Source organism: Scyliorhinus canicula, chromosome 11 (genome assembly GCF_902713615.1).
Source record: "Scyliorhinus canicula chromosome 11, sScyCan1.1, whole genome shotgun sequence".
In the NCBI taxonomy this organism is placed as follows: domain Eukaryota; kingdom Metazoa; phylum Chordata; class Chondrichthyes; order Carcharhiniformes; family Scyliorhinidae; genus Scyliorhinus; species Scyliorhinus canicula.
This window is the reverse complement of record NC_052156.1, coordinates 137,836,785-137,858,679: the sequence shown is the minus strand read 5'-3', so window position 1 is coordinate 137,858,679 and position 21,895 is coordinate 137,836,785. Positions and strand designations below refer to the sequence as shown.

The 21,895-nt window shown below is 42.1% G+C and overlaps 1 protein-coding gene across 14 annotated transcripts in view; it reads right to left on the bottom strand.

Annotated features, from left to right (window-relative positions):
• The window catches only part of LOC119973412 (voltage-dependent calcium channel subunit alpha-2/delta-1), a 726,559-nt gene that overhangs the window by 119,370 nt on the left and 585,294 nt on the right, over positions 1–21,895 (bottom strand). For 8 of the 14 annotated variants that reach the window (XM_038811471.1, XM_038811473.1, XM_038811472.1 and 5 more), the window contains 4 exons: positions 18,650–18,718; positions 17,049–17,123; positions 16,313–16,387; positions 7,079–7,135 (listed from right to left, as the gene is read on the bottom strand). In XM_038811471.1, the coding sequence (XP_038667399.1) occupies positions 7,079–7,135; positions 16,313–16,387; positions 17,049–17,123; positions 18,650–18,718 (276 nt within the window). The remainder of the gene's footprint in view (positions 1–7,078; positions 7,136–16,312; positions 16,388–17,048; positions 17,124–18,649; positions 18,719–21,895) is intronic. The other 6 variants (XM_038811479.1, XM_038811480.1, XM_038811481.1 and 3 more) reach the window with 1 other exon arrangement.

Sequence of the window (21,895 nt, the reverse complement as noted above, 5' to 3'; positions counted from 1 at the left end):
TGGGACATGACATTCTGAACTCCCCCAAAGGTAGTTTGGCTGCCTTATTATTGCAGTTCTTCAGTTTGGAGCCAAAGCACTCATTTGGAAGGAAGTCGAAAGAGGATTTTGAATCAGCCAAGGAAATTTAGAAAGTGGGTTGCTAAGGATTGGAAGCCAATGAGCTGCTCACCAATGGTACAGGTATTGAACTGATTCCTTTTCTCAGTGCACTTCTCACTTTTAATCAAGATGTTAAACAAAGTAGATATTATCCCCATCGGAACACGAATCCAAGGTCGGGAGAAAAAACAAGATTGTCACAATTTGGTTTCTTTTCATCTAACTGAACTGTTTTAAGACTTACCAAATACAACTAAGCATATCTAACACAAAATGCCAATTGATAGAATCATAGAATACCTACAGTGCAGAAGGAAGCCATTTGGCCCTTTGAGTCTGCACCGCCACTTTGAAAGTGCACCCTTCCAAGGTTTACTGCCCCATCCACCCCAACCTATCCCTGTAACCCCGTAATCTAACCTGCACATCCCTGGACACTAAGGGGCAATTTAGCACGGCCAATCCACCTAATCCACGCATTTTTGGACTGTGGGAAGAAACCGGATCACCCAGAGAAAACTCACGCAGATGCGGGGAGAATGTGCAAACGCCACACAGTCACCCAAGCCTGGAATCCAATATGGGTCCCTGGCACTGTGAGGCAGCAGTGCTAACCACAGCATCTATTGAGCTTACATTCAAAATAAAAGGGTATTGGGGAAACTATACAGTTTTTATTCAGGGACCAAAGAGCCCCTCCTGCAGGTGCCTAATGCAGCAACATTAATCCTGGCTCGACAGAGAGTCCACAGGCACCGGCAGCATTTCAAAGTAGTTCCTCTTGACATAACAAGAAAAGAACTGGAGTTGGTTATATTTTACAACAAGAATCCCCCATCTTAAATAGTAAATCAAACCAAATTAAAGGAAGAGATCACACATGCACAGAAGACCCCGTCACATTACCAATCATGCAGCATGCATCAAGACATTGGTATGAGGTGGTAAGCAGGTCGCGTCACGTTCCGATACATGTGGCCATGGAAAGAAAAATAAGAGTCAGAAGTGATTATGCAAAAAATATCTTACACAGCAACAAAATAAAAGTGATGAATTACAGCGGAAGAAACTGTGCACTTGACGATGGCTTTAGAAAAAGCACCCGTCATTTATAATATGAAAGCATGTGTGTGCAGGGTTACATAAATCCTGTCCAATAATTTTAGTGCATTTTTATTAAAAAGTGCAATGTGGATTTGCTATCTCAGAGATGACAGGTTTTCATGTTTTGTTAGACATCTAAATTAGGCCAAGATGGAGGTAGGGTCAACTTGAGGGAGGAACTTGATTCTGCTGAATTCAGTGACTTCCTTTTTGGGTCCCTTTTGGAATCAGGGCACTGGCAGACAGCAAATGCACAAGGTAATGCTGCAGAAATAAGCAGTTCGGGGCTGATCGCAAGAGTGCACATCGTTACTATCGACAACATACAGTCCCATTTTAAGTTTAAATTATTCAGCTGCCTCAGCGCACCACAGACTGTCTTGTCAGCTCTATTTAATGACTGGGAATGTCAGCAGTAGTTGAGGCCACCGATCAGCACTCTGTGCACGTGCCTGAACATGCACGAGTACAAATGTATGATTCTCCGCCTTTTCTCATTCAACAATGATGATTGTTATTGCCTGCTCTCATCACTGAACTTCCATTGGTCGTGAAAACACTTGTGCTCTTGGAGTTCAGGATTCCCCAAATCCGCCCCCCCCCCCCTCCCCTCCCACCCCCGCCATGTATTTGTGAAGGTATGTATCTTTTCTTCAAACCCTCATTCTCTTGGTCACATTTACCCCATTCTTTTGGCTGCCCTGCATGTTGTGATCCATTTGTCTGTTGATACGGAATGAAGCACACTAGCAGCTCCACAATCAGCTCCTGTGAGCATCTGTCAATGCTCCTACTCTGCTTCATGCACTGTGTTATCGCTGGTCTGTGATGCAAGAGCATCACAGAGTATTTCAACACAATCCCTCCCAGATTTCCTCAGGTGTTAGCATCAACCATGCCTTCCCCCCTCCCGTCCCCTCTCTCCCCTTCTCCTCCTCTCTTCTCCCCCTCCTCTCCCCTCCACCCCTCTCTCGCGTCTCCTTCCCCTCCTCCCTTCTCCCACTCCCCCCACCCTCATCTCCTCCCTTCTCCCACTCCCCTCCTCCCCCTCCCTCCTCCCCTCTCCCCGAATGTCTCTGTGACACTGGGATTTTTGATGGGAGTCGGCGGCTGGAGGTGCCGGCAACCTTCCTTCTCCAAATGACCTGCTGTTAAGCTCGGTAACAGGTTGGAGAGTGACAGAATCACATTTTTTGAAAAGTCATCAATGGGAAGAGTGAAATGCCTGGACAACTCTCATGGGGGAAAAGAGGATATTCGAACAGAGGTGTTTGTGTAATGGCACCAAAAATTTCCATCACTTCAGCAAAGCGGCTCCAATATGCGAGACGTGAAGATCTTGTGCCGGCCATCAGGCTGCTTGCTGGATATCTGTTCTCCTGCCTGCACCATTCCTCAAACAACAGCAAGCCCAGTAATGGCTAATGTTTGCCTTTTCAAATCACCCTCCACCACAAGGTCCTGCCTCCAGAAAGTCCATGGGCTGGATTCTCCGTTCCTGAGACTAAGTATTGACACCAGCGGAGTATGTGTGGTCTTTCACAACCAGAAAATAAGCATGAAACCCTCACCAATTCTGGTACAGGTGTTGGGGGTAGCACAACATCTGTCTATTTCTCCTCCTGGATTCCCGGATCCTGCGACACCCCGAAAATCGCCACCTCTGGACTCATTACCATCCTCATATTTAATACCTTGGACAAGCCATTGGCAAACCCCTGCCAAAATCCCCTCAGTTTTGGACATGGCCAGAACATGTGAACATGGTTCGCTGGCCCCCCGCACACTTCGCACACCTGTCCTCCACCCCAAAGAATCTGTTCATCCGGGCCACTGTCAGGTGAGCCCGGTGAACGACCTTAAATTGGATCAGGCTGAGCCTGGCACATGTTGTGGTCGCGTTGATCCTACCCAACGCATCTGCCCAAAGGCCCTCCTCTATCTCTCCCCCCAGCTCCTCCTCCCACTTTTGCTTCAGTTCCTCGGTCTGCGCCTCCTCCGCACCCATAAGCTCCTTATATATGTCCGAGACGCTCCCCTCTCCCATCCATCCTCTAGAAACCACCCTATCCTGAATCCCTCTTAGCAACATGAGTGGGAAGGTTGGTCCCTGCCTCCGCAGGAAGTCCCGCACCTGCAGATATCGAAATTCATTTCCTCCCGCCAATGCAAACTTCTCCTCCAGCGCCCTCATACTCGGGAAGCTTCCTTCTATAAACAAGTCCCCCATCCTCTCAATCCCCGCTCTCTGCCAAATTCGGAACCCCCCGTCCATCCTCCCTGGGGCAAACTGGTGATTATCGCAGATTGGGGACCACACCGATGTCCCCTCTTCTCCCACATGTCTCCTCCACTGCCCCCAGACTCTCAAGGCTGCCACCACCACTGGACCAGTGGAGTATCGCATCAGTGGGAAGGGCAGGGGCGCTGTTACCAACGCCCCCAGACTTGTGCCCTTACAAGAAGCTGCCTCCATGTGCACCCACACCGGCTCACCCCCCACCAGCCACCTCCTCACCCTGGCTATATTAGTAATAATTGCTGAAATTCGGCAGCGCCAGCTCACCATCCCCCGGACTCCACTCGAGCATAGCCCTCTTCACTCGTGGGGACTTGCCCCCCCCCCCCACACAAAGCCCACAATAACTTTATTGATCCGCTTAAAAAACGACCGTGGGGTGAAGATGGGTAGGCATTTGAAAACGAGTAGGAATCTCGGGAGGACCGTCATTTTTACCGATTGAACTTTGCCTGCCAGTGTCAACGGGAGGGCATCCCATCTCCGGAAATCCTCTTTCATCTGTTCCAATTATTGTAGCCTGTCCCAATCCCTCGCCACTTGGATACCAGATACCTGAAGCTGTCCTCTACCACTCTGAACGGCAGTTCCCCCAGTCGCCTCACCTGACCTCTCACCTAAACCACAAACATCTCGCTCTTCCCCATATTGAACTTATACCCCAAAAACCGGCCAAATTCCCCCAAAATTCCCAGAATTTCATCCATCCCCTCCATTAGGTCTGAGACATGAGACATACAACTGTTGGTCATCCGCATACAACAAGACCCTGTGCTCCCCCCCCCCCCCCCCCCCCCCCCCCCCCACAAGCCTCTTCCAGTCTCATGAGGCCCTCAGAGCAATTGCCAGTGGAAGGGTAACACTTTCAACATTAACCCATTTCTCAGGCACTGCCTGAAGGGCTGTGTGGCTCCTGCAGTCGCCAATTTTATTGTTGATGTCCGTTGGCATATACATTAGAGCAGAAAACCTCATTCTTGTACAGGATACAACCATGGCAACAATCCCAATAAAAGATCCAAGCTTTGTTTACCGTTCGGAATTGAAGGTGTACCCTTTGTGCCGATCAACCAAGGCTAATTGTGAATGTTTTGAAGAGAAATGCTTTAGGACAGACAACTGCTCACAGTTGGACAGCAGATCAGATGGCCCTATATGTTTCTGTCATGTGTTCTTCCTGTAGCTGAGATCACCTTATTTCTGGGTTGTTTTGAATTCAGGCATAAATTTTGATATAAGAATTTGATCTTGGAAACTGGAGTCTAGAATTTGGATGGTGAAATTGCAGAATACTGGGTCAAAAATGGCATTCAAAATAAATGTGGAAAGCTGTATCTCTTAGGAATCTTGCATTGACTAAGTACTCTGATCCATGAGTAAATGGTAGGATTTTAGATGCTATGGTACCAATGATTCTTCAGTGTCTTCCACTGTACTTCAATTTGTCAAATGACAACTTACCAAAATCTTATTACAGGCAGAAAGTTCACAATGGCTATTTTCCACAATACGCTCATGCAAGTACTTCAAAAGGGCTTGCTAAAATAGTTAAAGCCTAGAAAAGCAGCACGCCATACACAAACAAAATCAATAGCCTCCAAAGAGATGTCATTTTAAAGGGACGGAACAAAAGAATTCAAAGTATTTTCAGAGAGCGGCGCATGAAGTCTGGGAAAGGGGGAATCTTTTCCATACACACTTCATTCTTTCAAATGTAGTTTGCATTCATTTCATGCAAATACTTTGAATGAAAATAATAATGGTGGAGCAATGAATATCTCACAATGGCATATTTACACAGCACCTAAAAATTATCATTCTTCACAGATGCATTTGTCATATTTCAAAGTGCATATCATTGTAAACATGTTATTAAAGCTGGCCTGAAAAAGCAGTGTGCAGAATCCTTAATTAACTGATATGCGCTCAACAGAAGAATAGTTAAGTCGTACTGACATTGATGTTATTCCTTTTTCTGAACAGTCAGATATAATGTATGGAAACTCTACAACAAAGTTGTTAAATAATATTCAGAAGGAAAGCAAAACCAATTTTCAGATTAGAATTCTTAATAGCTATTAGGGATGAGCAAATCAGTTCAGTTCTGACTCCGGAATCTAAATCTGTTTTTTATGATACCAATCTGTACTGTAAAACCTCTGGGAAGTCATCATATGTGCTGCCCTAATTTGAGCATATGTCACCAGTTTTCTTTAAATCGTCTACATCCTTGGGACAATCTCTTCGGCCGTGATCACGGGGCAGCATGCTGTGTTACAGAGTGCCGCTCGGAGCACCTTATTTGAACTGGATCATGTGGAGGAGTTAGGAAATGTAGCTCAATTACTTACCCACAGGGAGGAAAGGTTAAGTAACACGCTGTCCATATTCTGCTTCAAAAATGGCACCGGCCGAAACACAGCTCACAGGCTACCCACCTATCCTGCTCACTGAGGGAGGATTCATTGCTCAGCTAGTCACATCAAGGGTGGAATTCAATGACTCCAGATGATGAGATGAAAAGCAAGGACATCTTAATGCCTTTCCCAAACCATGTTGGTGCTTTGTCCTCATATTTCCACAGTTCAGTTTATGTTTGATATGCTCACAATTTGTCGAGAAAAATTCAAATCTAAATGTTGGGTTAAAGTGCCATTAGCACCTGAAAGCGGCCATTAACTATTTTATTGCTGACTATAATTATAAAAACTCCTGTCATTTAGTTTTTAGGTCAAGCAAGATTTTACCAGGATACAAGTTTAGATCAATGATGTTGAAATCCAATTACAAAACAAACTGAATTGAAATTAGTTTGGATCGCCAATATTGCTCACTCTGATGTTTTTATTTGTAAATCAACAAATGTCATCTGCTACTGGGGACTAAGATTTTATTTGCAGTGTTAACCGAACAAGAGTTAGATTCTGGACAAAATTTTTTTACTTGAAACAAAAAGCCAGACTGGGTGATAAATGTACTTATATAATCATTGGTTGTGTATCGAGCCTTGAACTAAAATGAATGAAGTGAACTTGCTTTTCCAAAGGGATTCCTATTAATCAGCATTGTGAATTCCCTCAATGACTATACTATTCCAGCCAAGGCACATTCGTATTGGCTTCTACTTGGGATGTATTAGGTGAAACTGTGTCTCCACAGTTAAGTAATTGCACATTAAAGTATACCCTAGTCACCAAAGAATCGGATGGACCACATGCATGATGCATTGTCTGTAATAAACAGGACAGTCTGTCAAATCTGTTACATTCAAATCTTCATATCAGCCAGTGAGAGATCCTAAAAGTTAAATTTGTCTTTACGCTGATATTATTTTTAATATTTAACAGCCATTATCAGAAGACAAGAGCACTGCCTAAAATATTATCATAGAACTAGCCAAGCTCCTTTGGTAATGGATTAGGTATCGGCTAAGCAAGTAGAAATGCATGCATCAGGATATCTTGTGTAGCCAGGCTCAAAGATAGGCACTTATATTTAAGTTTGCCAAGGTTCTCTCCAAAAGCTTCAATACTGGCAGTTTTGCAGCATCAAGGATACCTTCAGCTACATTACCTGTGTACCAGGGCGTCTCTCTCTTAAATTAATCTTTGGGATCCCTACACCAATTAACTAATGTAATAAAAAAGTAAAGTTTTTGGTTAACATAACAACCATCAGTATGAAATGTATTATGATTAAAATGGTACATCAATGAGATGGATATCAAATAGTGTTATTGCAGGTATGAAATTGATCAGGATATACAGCAATATTTTAAATGAATTTTAAATGGAATGTGCAGTGTGCAATTCAGATGCTAAAATGTGGGCCCAAAAGTGCCAGTCCTGTCTGCCATGGGATGGACAGTTTAAGAGGCCATTAAAAGGTCCAGTGACCTCGGAGGTGAATTTCCGGTCCTGGGGCAGGCGGGGCTGGGAATTCCCACTCGCAATGTCAGAACAAGACTATAAACCTCTGAGATCATGTTTCCATGATTAACTACCAATGCTGTTAATTTGTCTAGTTTGGCTATGAAATAGAGCCCACCACGTGACTGGAGGATGATCAATTTACACGTAATCAAGTTTTTCCTTAAAATATACTTGTGGTTCCATTATGCTTCTAGAATCCAGACAAATTACTGAAAGGAGGCCGGTTGCCTAATTTGGGCTGATCTTGTGCCTCCCTGTCAAGGTGAGTGCTGCACCAATCCCTTGCTTAAGGTTACTAGGGGAAAGTCATTCTTCCTTCCCTGTACTGATGAAACATCCCTTACAGGTCATCAATGGTGTTGTCATTTTCCATGAAAGTATCCAGGAATTGCATTCCACCCTCTGGAAAAAGGACAGTTTAGATTCATGGGGTGAGACAGGGGGTCCTTATTAAATCCTTCCTTATGTTAACATGCTTTCAGCCAATATATTAAACTAGCTGCAAGAAATTGGACACTCAGGGACTCCTCTGTTAATACCAATCTTTTCAAAACCAAACATTGGGAAGGAAAGTGTTGGCAGGAGAAAAACAGTTCAGCACCATTCTAACAATTAGTAAGTTTGAGTGAGAAAAATTAACTGGACAGAGGCTAAATCAAAGACAACATAGTCCTCGATGGTTAGAGGTCCTTATTCTCAGGTTGTCATTATCTCTAATAAATTAACACACACAAACTTGGAACTTGTTCATGTATCGATAACATTCACAGAAACAATTTCTCAAAATACCTATTTTCTAAGTCTGTCAGTTAACATTAATTTTATGCAGAAATAGAACTGTTTAGGATTTAAATTCACATCAGGTTTAAATAATCTTTTAGGTTTAGTTTTAGGATAAAATGTGCATTGAAACAAAAAACACATTTCAGATTCCTAAGACAGAATTGTTGACAAGCAGCACACAAATACTTTCAAACTATATAAGACCACAGTCCTTCCCCACTGCTGTTCGATTTTTCACTTCCTCAATACCGTGCAGGGAGGAGAGTTCATTCCTTTTCATTTTCTTGAGCTTTTCCTTCAAATATTCTTATTGAAAATAATTAGTGATAACTTTGCAAAGCAATGGTTACAAAATGTAACTTCAAAGAAAAGTATTCCTTCATCCCCAGTTCATCACAGATTCAGGTGTTTTATCAAAAAGTTTCAGAAAAATATCCAGGCATGTATTTTTATTTTTGGCCAATCACAGCCCCCAAGTATTAGCCCCAATATGAGCATTGAAGCAAAAACTTTCATGCAGCCAGATGATTTGATAAAGTTAATGATGTTAGCTGGTGCTGAGTGGGGTTGAATTAGAGATAGATTAATCTTCATTTTGCTTGGTCTGTATACTGTATATTTGACACACAGCTAGTGTTACTTAATGGAAATATGAGTCTTAATACAGAAACATTGAAAATTATGAAACACGGAAGTGATGACAATATAATGTGAAGACTACAAAAGATCTGCACCATGTTAAAAATTTAAATTTGTTCTTATCAATTACGCCAACGTTGAGGATTGGCTTTTGAAAACAAGGTTTTGTGTTACATTAACTGCCATCTCTTCTACTTGCATTTCTATGATCACTACCTCATTGTCATATATACTTATGCACACAAACACACACCCCCACACACAAAATGTAACGCTACATCAATATAAAAATCTACAGTAAATACATATCACTTTTTAGAAATACCAAAATCAAGAAAATGAATTTGTTAATATTGGCATGACAAAGTAATGTCTGCTTGAAGGATGAGAGCCCAGCCATTCATTACTCTTGTTGAAACAGCTGCACTCCAGGAAAAACCTTACTTGATTGGCAGCTCTGGCTCTTTGATCACTGCAGTCAATTTCACAAATATTTATTTACACAAAGTTAAGTGGTTTCAAGCATTTGTGGTTTCTGTTTTTGATTCTTTAAAACAGTTGGTTGATTAATATTTTATTGCCTTGTAGTGATTAATTTAACATAATAGAAAGTAATGAATGAAAGAATTACTTCTTAAAATCTATTTTACACATTCTGGTGTCACTATCGGGTTCATTGGTTCTCCACAGTGTGAAGTGGGTCAATGGGCGTGGAAGTGACACATCTTGATCTGGCGGGCAGGAGGAACCATGGTGGGAGGCTAGGGTAGAGTGCTGTAACTTGGCATAGAGGTAATGAAGGGTCATGGATGTCATAGCCTGGCACAGGGGATGTGAAGGACCATGGGAGGGGGTGTGGAGTGCCACAGCTTGTTGTATGTGGCATGCGGAGGACCTTTGGGACTCACCTTTAAAAGGACCCCTGAGGCGAACTAGGGTTCATAACTCCTCTGAGAGGCCATGAATTATGGCTCATTAACAACATGGCCTAACCCCAGGAAAAGTGTGGAAAAGTGATGCACAATCAATTGCACAAAGACTTGAGTTGGGTACAACTGAGGCTTTATTGCTCTAAGATGTGTGGCCTCCCACAGCAGCTGGTGAAATGGCTGCTGCATGGGGGACACACATATTTATACTCCGCCTACTGGGCGGAGCCAGCAGGCAGGGACTACCAACGTACCTGTAGTACAGATCCTACCATACATCCTCTAATAGAGGTGCAACAGTGGTTTACCACAAGTAGGACATGCCTATCTCTGCAATGCAGCTGGTCAGATTGCAAGTGCCAGTTGTGGGCTTTTGACCAGAAGCAGCCTGCACCCTTTAAAATCAGACAGCCTGGGAATGAGGTTGGGAATCCCGAAACTGGGACCCGCCTGTCGTTTTTATAAGGATTCCTGAGTCATTCCTACTCAGTGAAAATTCAGCCGATATTACCTGCAGCACCATCCCCAATCCACCCCCAGTCTCCTTCTTTGGTCTGATTCTCAATATCTAATGTAACTTGCTAATTGGTAGAAATAATGGAACCTTAGCCTAGAGAAACTAGGCTTGTCCTCTCCCCACCTCATGCAATTTGATGAGGTGGGATTGCAGAAGCCAAGGTTGGTGGATCAATGTATAAATAAACTCTTTGGAAATCTGAAATATACTTGAATCTACACCTTGAAAGCAGTGGAGCAACTATCAGCTAATAACAGGGTTTTGAAATTTGCCTGGAAAATGCAACTGCAAAGGTAATTTTAGTAGACTTTAATGATCAGACATCTATAACATGCCTTAAAGACATTGTAATAAATAATTTCTTTAGGAAGTTTGCTATCTTTTTGAACAGCAGTCAATTCGTAGTAATCACGTGTCTGTAGATTAAGCATTTTGAAGTACTATAAATCTACAAGGCTCAGACATTGATACTTATCTGCAGGTCTGGTGCATTGTTCATTCTGTGGGGTCAAGCATATCTCAATTTCCACTGCTGTTCTCTATGCTAACTTTGTATTTGTTGCAAATGCTAATCGGCACCTTTTCATATTTCTAAACATCCTTAAAATTTTCAAGACCAGAACTGCCACTTCAATTATTTGAATACAGAGTACAAATGTATCTCCGGTCGAAAGGTTTTATTATTTGGAATGATTGAATATAAGTTTAAATAGGGGTCTTTGTTAACTGTGCTCATCAACAGTTGAGGCTGTGTCTTAAACCCTGCCACAGTGCAGTCGATTAAGATCAGCTGCTTGTATAAACTTTGAAAATTTAGTGGAAATATATTCAGTGGATGTGCTGTCCTGGCAAAATGCCCTAGGTCTTGTTTACACTGACAGAAACAGCTCAAATTCAATGTTAAATATTTCTGAATGCAGTACTCATTGAACCTGATTTGAACTGTACTTTAATTCATCACAAATCAGGTTTGCATAAATAGTAAAAACATAATGTAAATAAAAAATCTATTTTACTTTAAGAGGACATGAATAAATACTTGGCAACTGTCTCATTATTAAATATTTAGCGAACATCAAATTAAAATGTAATAGTCACCATCGACACATTTCAAGTTACTTCATTGCTTAATGATTACATGTGATCAGAGCAATGAGCTTCAGATGCAAAATGTGTTTACAACAAACCAATCCAATTATTATTACCTTGTTTAAAAACAGAGGATAAGTTATGGGCGCCTGCATTATGCATTCGTGCAATTGCCAAGGTGCTTAATTTAATTATCAACAGTCACCATAAGTGATGGGTTCTCTATAGAATATTCCATTTCTAATGTTTTAATGGAAAGTATTTTGCAGTAATTGTTTGAAAGAACATTGACTGCAGAGAGTTTTTATTGTCAGGTCATGTGAGAGGGTTCTTCTGTCAGACTTTGCTTGTGCTCTTGATATGGAGGGGTGGAAATTGGGGACGGGAGATGATGTAAAAACAAACACGAATGATTATAATAAAGAAACAAAGGCTGAAAGCTGTCACATTTTGACAAAAATGCAAGGCTGTGTTCAGCCTGTCTACGGCTTAGATTGATACATTTTAATACAGTACGCAGATTAAAATGTATGAGAAATCTGCACCAGCCTTGATAGGGGAGTTTGGAGGTGAGAGTTGTATTACAACTGCCACTGTTTGGGATAAATGTGGCAGTAGAAGTGGCCTTGACAGTTTAATTTTTGTTGAGATTGAGAAGGACTCTGTTGCTCTGGTAACGGTTACTTTGGGAATACAATACTGATGGACCCAAAATGTCGCAAGTGTGGACTGATGAAAAACAATTCCACACTTTAGAGGCCACACAAGTATTATAAATTGCCAACTATCTAAGATATATTGGCTACCTGAGCACAGCAAAATAAAGCCAGAAAGCCAAGTAAAATTATAGTTGGTTGCAGAACTACAAGGAGGATTGTCTAGTTAGCCAAATGTCAGAACTGAAAAACAAAACTCTCTTCACCACACATCTAAAATTTATTTGCTAATCATGAGGTGAGCTCCCCAAAATTAAGCCCCTGGCGATGAATTTAGGGAATAATGATATAGAGGGGACTAGTCCTTTACTTCCTCCATCATCTTTTGCTGTCTTAGAAAATTTGTCCTTCACGGAGGTCCAGAGACAAGGTTGTGTTGGGGGAGGGAATTGGGGACTAGGCCAAGCAATGATGGTTGGGTTGAGGGGTGTTACATATACAGCATGCTCCAACTACAGCAAATTAATTTTGGGATCTAGGCCTGCAAAGAGCACAGAAGCCTCATTTCAAAATTGAAATACGGTCAATATTAATTTCAGCTGGTCACCGGTCCAGCTTAGTGTCCCAATCAACTGAATAGGAGCCTGAATGTCCATGCACAGAGGATGCAGGCCTCTGCATTGCTAAACTGGATGCTACTGGGCATATTTTAGGCCTATAAAATTTGTACAATCATGTTAAGCACAGATACATTCTACAGCTCAAATAATTTTTACCAACTGTTTTTGAAGGCTTCCATTTAAGAGGATCAGAGATAAAAGGAGTGCAGTTCAGAATGAATCAGTTTTCCTCAGTGAGAATTCCATTAAGTTTACTTTCCAACTTGGGGTGTGTTTTTCTCTTGGACTATCTGTACCTGCTTTTTTTCATGCCGCTTCCTTTCTCTTTTTTCTTTTAGTCACTGAAATTTCCCTCAGTCTTTAGTTCTGTCTCATTCTGGTCTTTCAGAAACGTGTGGCATTCCTTCAAGGTTATTCCAGGTAGCAAGTTCAAATTTTCACCTATTTCTTTACCTACTTTGCGGGCAGCATGGTAGCACAGTGGTTAGCACAGCTGCTTCACAGCTCCAGGGTCCCAGGTTCAATTCCTGGCTTGGGTCACTGCCTCTGCAGAGTCTGCACGTTCCCCCCGTGTCTGCGTGGGTTTCCAGGGGCTTCTGTTTCCTCCCACAGTCCAACGATGTGCAGGTTAAGTGGATTGGCCATGATAAATTGCCCTTAGTGTCCAAAAAAGGTTAGGTAGGGTTACAGGGATAGGGTGGAGGCATGGGCTTAAGTAGGGTGCTCTTTCCAAGGGACGGTGCAGACTCGATGGGCTGAATGGCCTCCTTCTGCACTATAAATTCTATGATTCTATGATACTTTCCCTCAGTCGGATCACCTTCTCTTGGACACTAACAGGTCAGCAGGATCTAAGATGGAGTCTCCAATCTTTGAATCTTCGCTCCAAGGGCTCTGAGGGATCAGGAAACTCTCGGAGAAACGCGTCGAGAGGGAGCTTTGGGATTCCAAGTTCTCCTTTCACGTGAAAACATTCCCACGTGCTGCTTAATTTCTTGCAAATTCTGGATGAGGAATTTGTTTCAAATGTTTTTTGAAGTCTTCCATTTCAGAGAATCAAAAAATAAGGGAGTGCAGTTCAGAATGAACCAGGTTAATAATAAGACCGTCTCAGTTGCAGCTTTGCTGTAACCGCGGGGGCTTTGCTGCAATTTTACACACTCTTCTTCCGTGTTACCCTTTGCCCAGATTGCCAATTTCTGGTAAATTTGCGTTTTGCTGCAAGCTCAGGGTCAAATGAAATACACTCAATCGCATTTCTGCACCAATCCTTGTAGCTTGTATAGATCTGAATGCAGGTATCAGAGATGAGCTCGAACCTATTGCCGCCACCAAATAATAAAACACAGCGCCACGTAGGCACAGGGATGAGATAGTAGGGGAAGTATTGAGAGATGTTCCTGCCATTTTTGGTGTGTTAATTGCTCCGAATAAAATCAGCTTGAATGGTAATATTTGGTATTTTTTTCACTGCTGCCTTTTTCCTTGTACACTGATAATGCTCAAGGGCACAACAGTCCTTTAATTAAATTGTGGCCCTGACGAGATGCATCATAATTGGCGACTGCATTATGAGGCGATATGTCCTTGCAGACAGTTGTGGGAAGAACACAGACCTACGTGTCTCACTGGGAGTAAAAAATGTTTACGGATTTTGACAAGCACGAATGCCTTTGACAGCACTTTTTTTTCTCGAAATATTAAGCTCACTTAATGAAGGTTTATTCTGGAAATGAATTCTGTGATTAGTGGCATTTAGAAAGGCAGAGACAGATTTTAAGAATAAGATGGCTAGAGACATTAGATAACAGTCATCTACATATGTAGAGAAAGAAGTAACTCCCATAGAGCAGGTGGCTGAGGGGGCAAATATGTTTGGAAAAAATGTATTTTCTTTCCACAGTTGTTTGTGTTCTTTCACTGTAAAAAGAAGTGTCATTTGACCTCAAAATACCAGATGAGAAACAGGCCCAAGACCTCCCCAACTGTTGATGCACACCCATGAATACAAATCTAATTAATGAAAGTGGAGTCAATGGTTTCCTATTACCCAAGTACCAATGTCTGATTTCAATCAAATAAGTGGGATTTTTAATTTATTAGTTACCGACGTGATGTGAATGATCTCCTAGCCTGGCAAATTTCAATTCCGAACTGTTACAGCTCAGTCAGGAAAACGGACAGTTCTACTTCATTTTAAACACACTCGCACACGCTCACCTCCTTGTATGATATCATATGAATAATTTTAGGTCTAAGAAGCGCTTTCTAGTAAAAAAAAAAGATTGAAGCTTTGAAGTCAGTAAATGATTCTGGTTAGCTCGAGCTAATGTTAGTTGACTAGTTAATCAAAGACAGCCAATGCATCAGCTGCCTTTGCTGGGTACCTTATCCTTGGATGATAATTCCGTTAGCAGCCTCTCTGCCATGCAGCATCATAAACAAACTGGCAAAATTGTAAAAACTGATCAGCATGGGGATTTTATTAAGGCTGTGCAAACTGGCCTGCTTAAAATTTTCGTAAATGGTGCCACTTCCGTCACGTTTAAGCTCAATTTTCTCAACACTTTGCAGTTGGGCTCAAACAGAGAACAAAGGTTTACTAACGTTCAACTCTGCCCAATAAAAGTTCATTTTTAAAGTAAAAACTTTGCTTCCCATCACTGTGAATTTGCTCCCAATTGAAACTTACAGAATTGGCTGCACTTCCACACATCACTACACGTTGCCTATGTCACTTGCACAGTTTGCATTGTTATTATATAACCTTGTATACAGGGTAGGTTTCATTCAATAACCATCTGATAAATTCAAAAGGGTCCATTTTGTTAGGATTCACTGGAAACAAGAATCAGTTAGAAACAAGTGTTGCAGAAATTTATCAAATGGGATGGAATATATCCAATATGCAAGCATCGTAGTGATATCAGCTGCATAATACAGTTAGATTCCTAATTAATTTAGCTCACTCTATTGGCCATTTTAATGGAGCATGAGTACATTACTGCTCATGCTTCCAAAACCTCTCTCAGGAACAAACCAGTTTAATGCGCCACCTTACAGCTGCCGCATTAGGAGTGTTTGAAATAGAAAAGACCGATTCAAGGTGAATGAGCAGATTTGCTCATTTTTTTCTTCCCGCCCACTAATACTTACTTGTATATATTTTCAAAACGATGATCCGGATGCTGGCTATTTCAATTCAAATATTCTACAGGGTCCCAGATTCTCATTATTTCTTTTTTAATAGTTATTGTATAAGATTGAATTAACCCTCCCCTTCGCCCATGGTTAAAGCCTTACATAAAATGTAACATAAATTCCCATTCTTGCAGTCCTGTTAAAATTAATGACTCTTGTGTTCCAGCATTTTTTGACTTGAGCAAAACCCCCTCAATCATAGTAACAATATCAAATGATTCTGATATTAATTCACTGTAAATGTTGAGTGCCAAAGATCTCATTCTAATTGGAGGCAAAGGTACAAAATCTACAACTAACTGGGATGCTGCATGTTGGCAATTCCTAGGATACCCATTTTAATGATTTCAATAGAAGTCGGTGACTCGCTTTTTAATGGCTCATGATAATAGGTCCCCATGCATCAGCCATTTGAATGCATAACATTTTTATCCAACTTACCTTCGGCTGGAGGTTTGGATGAAGCAATACGTAACCATTAGGGTCAATTGCAAAGTAATAACCATTGGGGCCCAGCTGTTATGATACAAAAAAGGACTTTAATAATGTAACTTTCAATCCAAATGAAAAAAAAACATTAAAAAATTTCAATACTATTCAACGTAATGTGCATGGTCTCCATTTTATTTAAAGACTGCAATAACATTAATGTATGATTTTTGAACAAACATTGAATAATTTTACATTTTCAGAATGTTACAGCTGCACATCTTAAGAGTTTAGATGATCTTTATGCTGCGACAGTAACTATGTGCAATTACATATCACAAGCAAAGGAATTTGAACAAATTCAGTATCTAAGGGGATGAGCCAACTCTGAGTCAACAATAAATCCATGAAAGACTTTGAAACAGTTTTTAACTCAAGTTTGTGTTCATTTTTGTGTTATTTAATTTGTTCATTAATCAACGTAATGATGGGAACTAACATTGAAGATAAAGCAGTGACATTTTCTTCATGAGCATCAACCACATTGGGTATTGTGCATTTTGGACAATATTACCCTGAATATAGAAGTGAAGGCTCCAGATAACACACACAAGACAGCGTGAGCATGGGCACAGGGAGGAGACTCTACGATATGCTGTGCAAAAAACACTGATTCACAGAAGGAGGGCTGAGTGGTATACACATGGTGAAAATAAATGAACAGATCCGATTTCTGAATGATACTTACAGTGTAACGTGGTGTGAGTCTCTGCACATCCGCAAGTGACACATCAATGCCCATCACTCCAAGAATCAATTGATTCTGAGAAGTAAAATTAAGCAATATCTTTCAAAAATGTACATTTTTCCCGTTATTTTAATATTAAACTTAATTTGCATAAAACTATTGAGCAACTGTTGGCCTGGTGAGGTGGAGCCAGGCAATGCTTTTTTCACTAAGTATCAGCATTAACTTAGTAAGACTGTGCCAGATGCTGGAAACTACAGCCTTCCTTTTGTTAAAACCTATCCAGTATTGCACTGTTACGATGAAGCAGACATTAACATGACACTAATAATATGACTCAGATATGAACAGGAGCTTTATTGCTGTCATATTATCCCATAAAACACGATCAACATTTTATTCTTCATTTCTTCCTGTGCTATTGAAATATGACATTTTATTGCATTAAAGTTGCAAAAATTAAAAGCCTTTACTTTCTACATTCCCATTCTCTTTTTTAACATCAGCACCATTTTTGCTTAATTGTTAATTTATACAACCTACCCTAATTTTTTCCAATATCTTTTTGTTTAAATATCTCGCCACTTGCTTGATTCATTGCACCCCAAATTCGCCGAAGAAATGTTTCGTAAGACAATTTTTCAGCCGTTCCAAGCAAAGAGATGTAAACACCGACAATAACAGGTCAACCACTGTGACACTATTTACTGTCAGACCGGCAGTGCTACTGCTGAACAGATTATATTATTGGTGACCCTTGGTGCCTCTGGAAGATGCAAGATATTTAATTAGTCCAATAAGTGCCCGTACCACCAGTTAAATACTGAGCAGATAGATATGTGAGCCTTGAAAATCTGGAGCCGTTTTGATCGAGTTCCACTGTTACTCCAGTAGGAGGCGATTAAAATGGCTGCACACTCTGCCAGTACATGGTTACCTCATCAATTCCATGGAGGGGCTGCAGCGAAAGATGGAGCTGCAGGTGAACTGTATGGAGTTCAGAAGGGCAACTTTCCCGTTTCCTGAAATTCAGTCAAGTCATGAGGCAGCATGAGGAGGATCTCTCACTTACATTTCTAAGCAGCCTCCTTACGGCAATGGACATATTTTATCTCCGAGATCACAGCGGAGGCATAATGTAATGGCCTCTCAGTTGAAATAAAAAGAATCAGGGGGATGAACGGTCCAGAACCCAGCCACTGTAATACTCAGAATTGCACAGCCTTCATTGTCTGTGTTACCTATGGGCATCATTTTCTATAATAAATTGTGTAATATGAAGACTGTATTTGAAGCATTTATTTCTGCCATAAAATACAAAGGCACCAATCTGATCTGTAAAACAGTACAGACCAATGCACATATTTAAGCTTTTGCTACAAATGGCAAATTGAATAAATCTATTCCAGTAATTGCTAGAATTTCAGCTTTTTTCAGAGGGTTGCCATCTCCCAGTTCAGTGCTGTGTAAAATTCATAGAAGAGTATTAAAATCTTGACATCCTATCATTGCTAGAAGTATTTTCGAAGATTGAAATGAAAGTTCATAATAAGTACATCTGCCGATAATGACGTATTAAACTCTTGCCCTAGACAACATACCTGGTTTCCACTAGCGTCTTTAGTTAAGTTGAAGACGGGCAGTGTTCCTGTGATAACAAGACCGAGTTCCTATTGTAACGGCAAAGTGACAGGCACATATAGACAAACAGGAATACAAGACACACATAGATGCACATAGAAACAGCAACAGGTTAGATTATCTGTAAAAATAATGCAATTGAAAACATATCCATCAGGTTCAAATGAACAAAAATTATTCAAATACATAAAACATTCAAGTATGGTAGTGTTATAGTTATGTTACTATAATCCAGAGGCCTACCAATGATCCAGGGACACGAGTTCAAATCCTACCATGGCATCCAGGGAATTTTAATTCTATCAATTAAATATATTTTAAATAAAAGCTAATCAATAACGATGACCAAGGAACTATTGGAACATCCTTCAGAGAAGGACATTTGCCACCTTTACCTGGTCTGGTCGATATGTGACTCCAGGCCTACAGAAATGTGGGGCACGATTTACTTCCCACAATGGGCGGGACCTAGTCTCACAGAGTAAAGTAAGTTTAGAAACCCACTAAACTCTGCTGTCGCAGGATTGAAAGGCCTCGCCAAAGGGAACCTAGCCGGCGCCCTTTAGCTTGCGGGAGATCGCCCAGGCAATCGGAGGCCCTGAGTGGTCAGCTTCCTGGGCATCTTGGAACTGCCAGCCTGGCACTGCCATGGTTCCCAGGTGTTACTACCAGGCTGGGAGGGACACCAACATGGTTTCAAGCTGGCAGGGCCAAGATGCCAGGCTGGCACTTTGCCCACGCCGCGGATCATAGCCGAACAAGTCACTTAGTGGTATTCCTGGCCATCTCCTCGAGGGTAATTAAGGATGAGCAATAACTGCTGACCTTGACAGTGATGCCCACATTTCATGCATGAATAAACAAAAAGTATTTTTGGTGTGATGGCCTGCATCATATCCTTTTCATTTTCATTGTGCTGCATTGAATTACCTGAAGATAGGTAAGTCCAGTCTGCGCTACATGAATATCAATCCAACAGAGTCCAAATATCAGGACAATATGATCATATAGTATGTGCTACTACAAATAATACAAACAAAATTTCTTGAAGGCCAGGAAGAGTGAGAAGACTGGCCTGGCATATGAGGTGATGCCTGCTGCGCAATGGGTGAAGGAATAACGATTGAGTTTGCCTGTGATTCCTGTCATGATTGTATTGGCTGCAAGCAATTGCACGGCTCCTATCTGAAGAATGGTCAATATTGGAGAGTTCCGACATCAACACATTATCTACCTCTATGAGTCAGGACAGCGGGCAAGAAATCCCAAACAATGTTACGCGTAAACTGTGCTTCCTGGCACTCCGATACGAGTATTTTTAATCAGATGGTCGAGGTCCTCTCAGTCCTCTGCACTGTCCAGCATACAGACCCATCCTCCTCACTCTCACCTCACCAGGTAATCCCTCAACCCTTACACTGTATATGGTTGGTTTGCACCCCATTTATATGAGGTCAAATCTTTCCCTAGGTAAGGAGTTGAACAGGACACATTATACTCAACTGTATATATATTTAATGCATATATATTTACAAATGTGAAAGATCGTCAGAGTGGTTGGACACCTGGGCTACTTGTGTACCTTCAAAACATCTTTACCTTTCTTTTTCTACCATTATATCTGGGTGCAGCCCTAGCAACCACAGCTGAGGTGGAAGCAGTCTGTGTGGCGACTTGGGCGGGCATTCTCTGATGGTCTGAAGTGTAGAGGGCCCAAGGCTTGCTAAAGATCTCTTTCTCAGGTGTAGGTGCACTCAACTTGACCTGACCTGCCGAAGGCACTGGGGTCACTGACAGAGGGGATGTTGATGGCAGGGCACCCTGGGAGTGTCCTAGGATGAATCCCCAGGGTGCCTGCTTGGTGCTCTTCCTCCCTGTCAGTTTACAATGGCACCTCTCTGACTCCTTGATGAGTCTGGGCATCTAGAGGGAGGTCAAGGTTCCCCATCCCCCTCTCACCTAGCCACTACTGTACTGCACCTGTGGCTAGGACGAATGCATATGCAGTAACCACTGTGTGTTCAGGCTGGACCAGGGTCTCCAAGGCGGCTGCCATTGAGGCAGCCAAGCGCTTGCATGCCAGAGTCTTGACAGCAGACAGAAGGTGGACAGACTCCTCCATCCAGCCTTTGATCCAGTCTGCTCATGGCCTCTGGAACCTCTGCTTGAAGTTCCCCTGCCTGTCACTGCCTCTCTAACGCATCTCTCCCGAGTCCAGAGGTACATCATCTGAATGAGGCTGAGCAGGGGCCTGGTCTCCAGCAGTCCTTTGAGTGTCCCAGACCATGGCTGTCACTTCCTCTATTACCTGTGAACCTGTGCTGTGGTATTGTGACCTAGAGCCTATTTGAGAACATGCATTCACTGAGGTGAATGTATCTGTGCTGGTGGATGATGAAGGTTAACGCCATGACAGTCCATCTTCTGAGGATTCTGAGCCATCAGTGGTGGAGATGGAGCTGGGAATGGGCTGCCTCCTCTTCTTGGTGTTGACCTGCTTGCTGGTCCTGGAGTGAAGAATATAGCTGATGTTCAAGCAAATTCCCTGATCTGAACAATGTCTCACTCTGTCAGCTGCAGACTGGAGACAACCTCAGGTGCTTCCTTGGAAAGTTCTGTCCCGTCATTGCCACAGTCATGATCCTCCTTGGCTCATTCTGCCACTTTCTCCCCGAACGGGGTGAGGACCCAAATATCCGGCAATCCACCACTGGTCTGGCACCACTCCCTCTTTTTGTGAGTATTTTTGTCCTGCAGACAGACAGAAGGATTGAGTGTTATCCCACTGGGTGCATGAGCAGATCAGGAGCATTTCATACCTGTCGCTGCTCCTGAACTATAGCCAGTAAGTGATTAACCAACGCACTGTCCTGCAATTGATATCATATTTAGAGCATGACGTAGCAGGCACATATTCAGGGCACATGTCACATCTACTACCGAGTCCTGCAACCCAATCTGCTGCCTGACATCCCTGTGAAAGTGCACACTCACACTGCCGATGTCCTCATGAGTGCCAGTTTGCAGTTAGTACGCAGTGCCACTTACCCTGACGGAGCTTTTCTCGGCTCTGGATTCGTGTTCTGTTGTGGTCCCCATGGAAGCAAACTTCCGGTGTGACCTCCGTCCTGGCTGCCTTGGTCAGACAGCGGCGACTCCCGGAGAAACAGGGGGCGGGATTCTCTGAGTCTCCACGCTGATTGCAG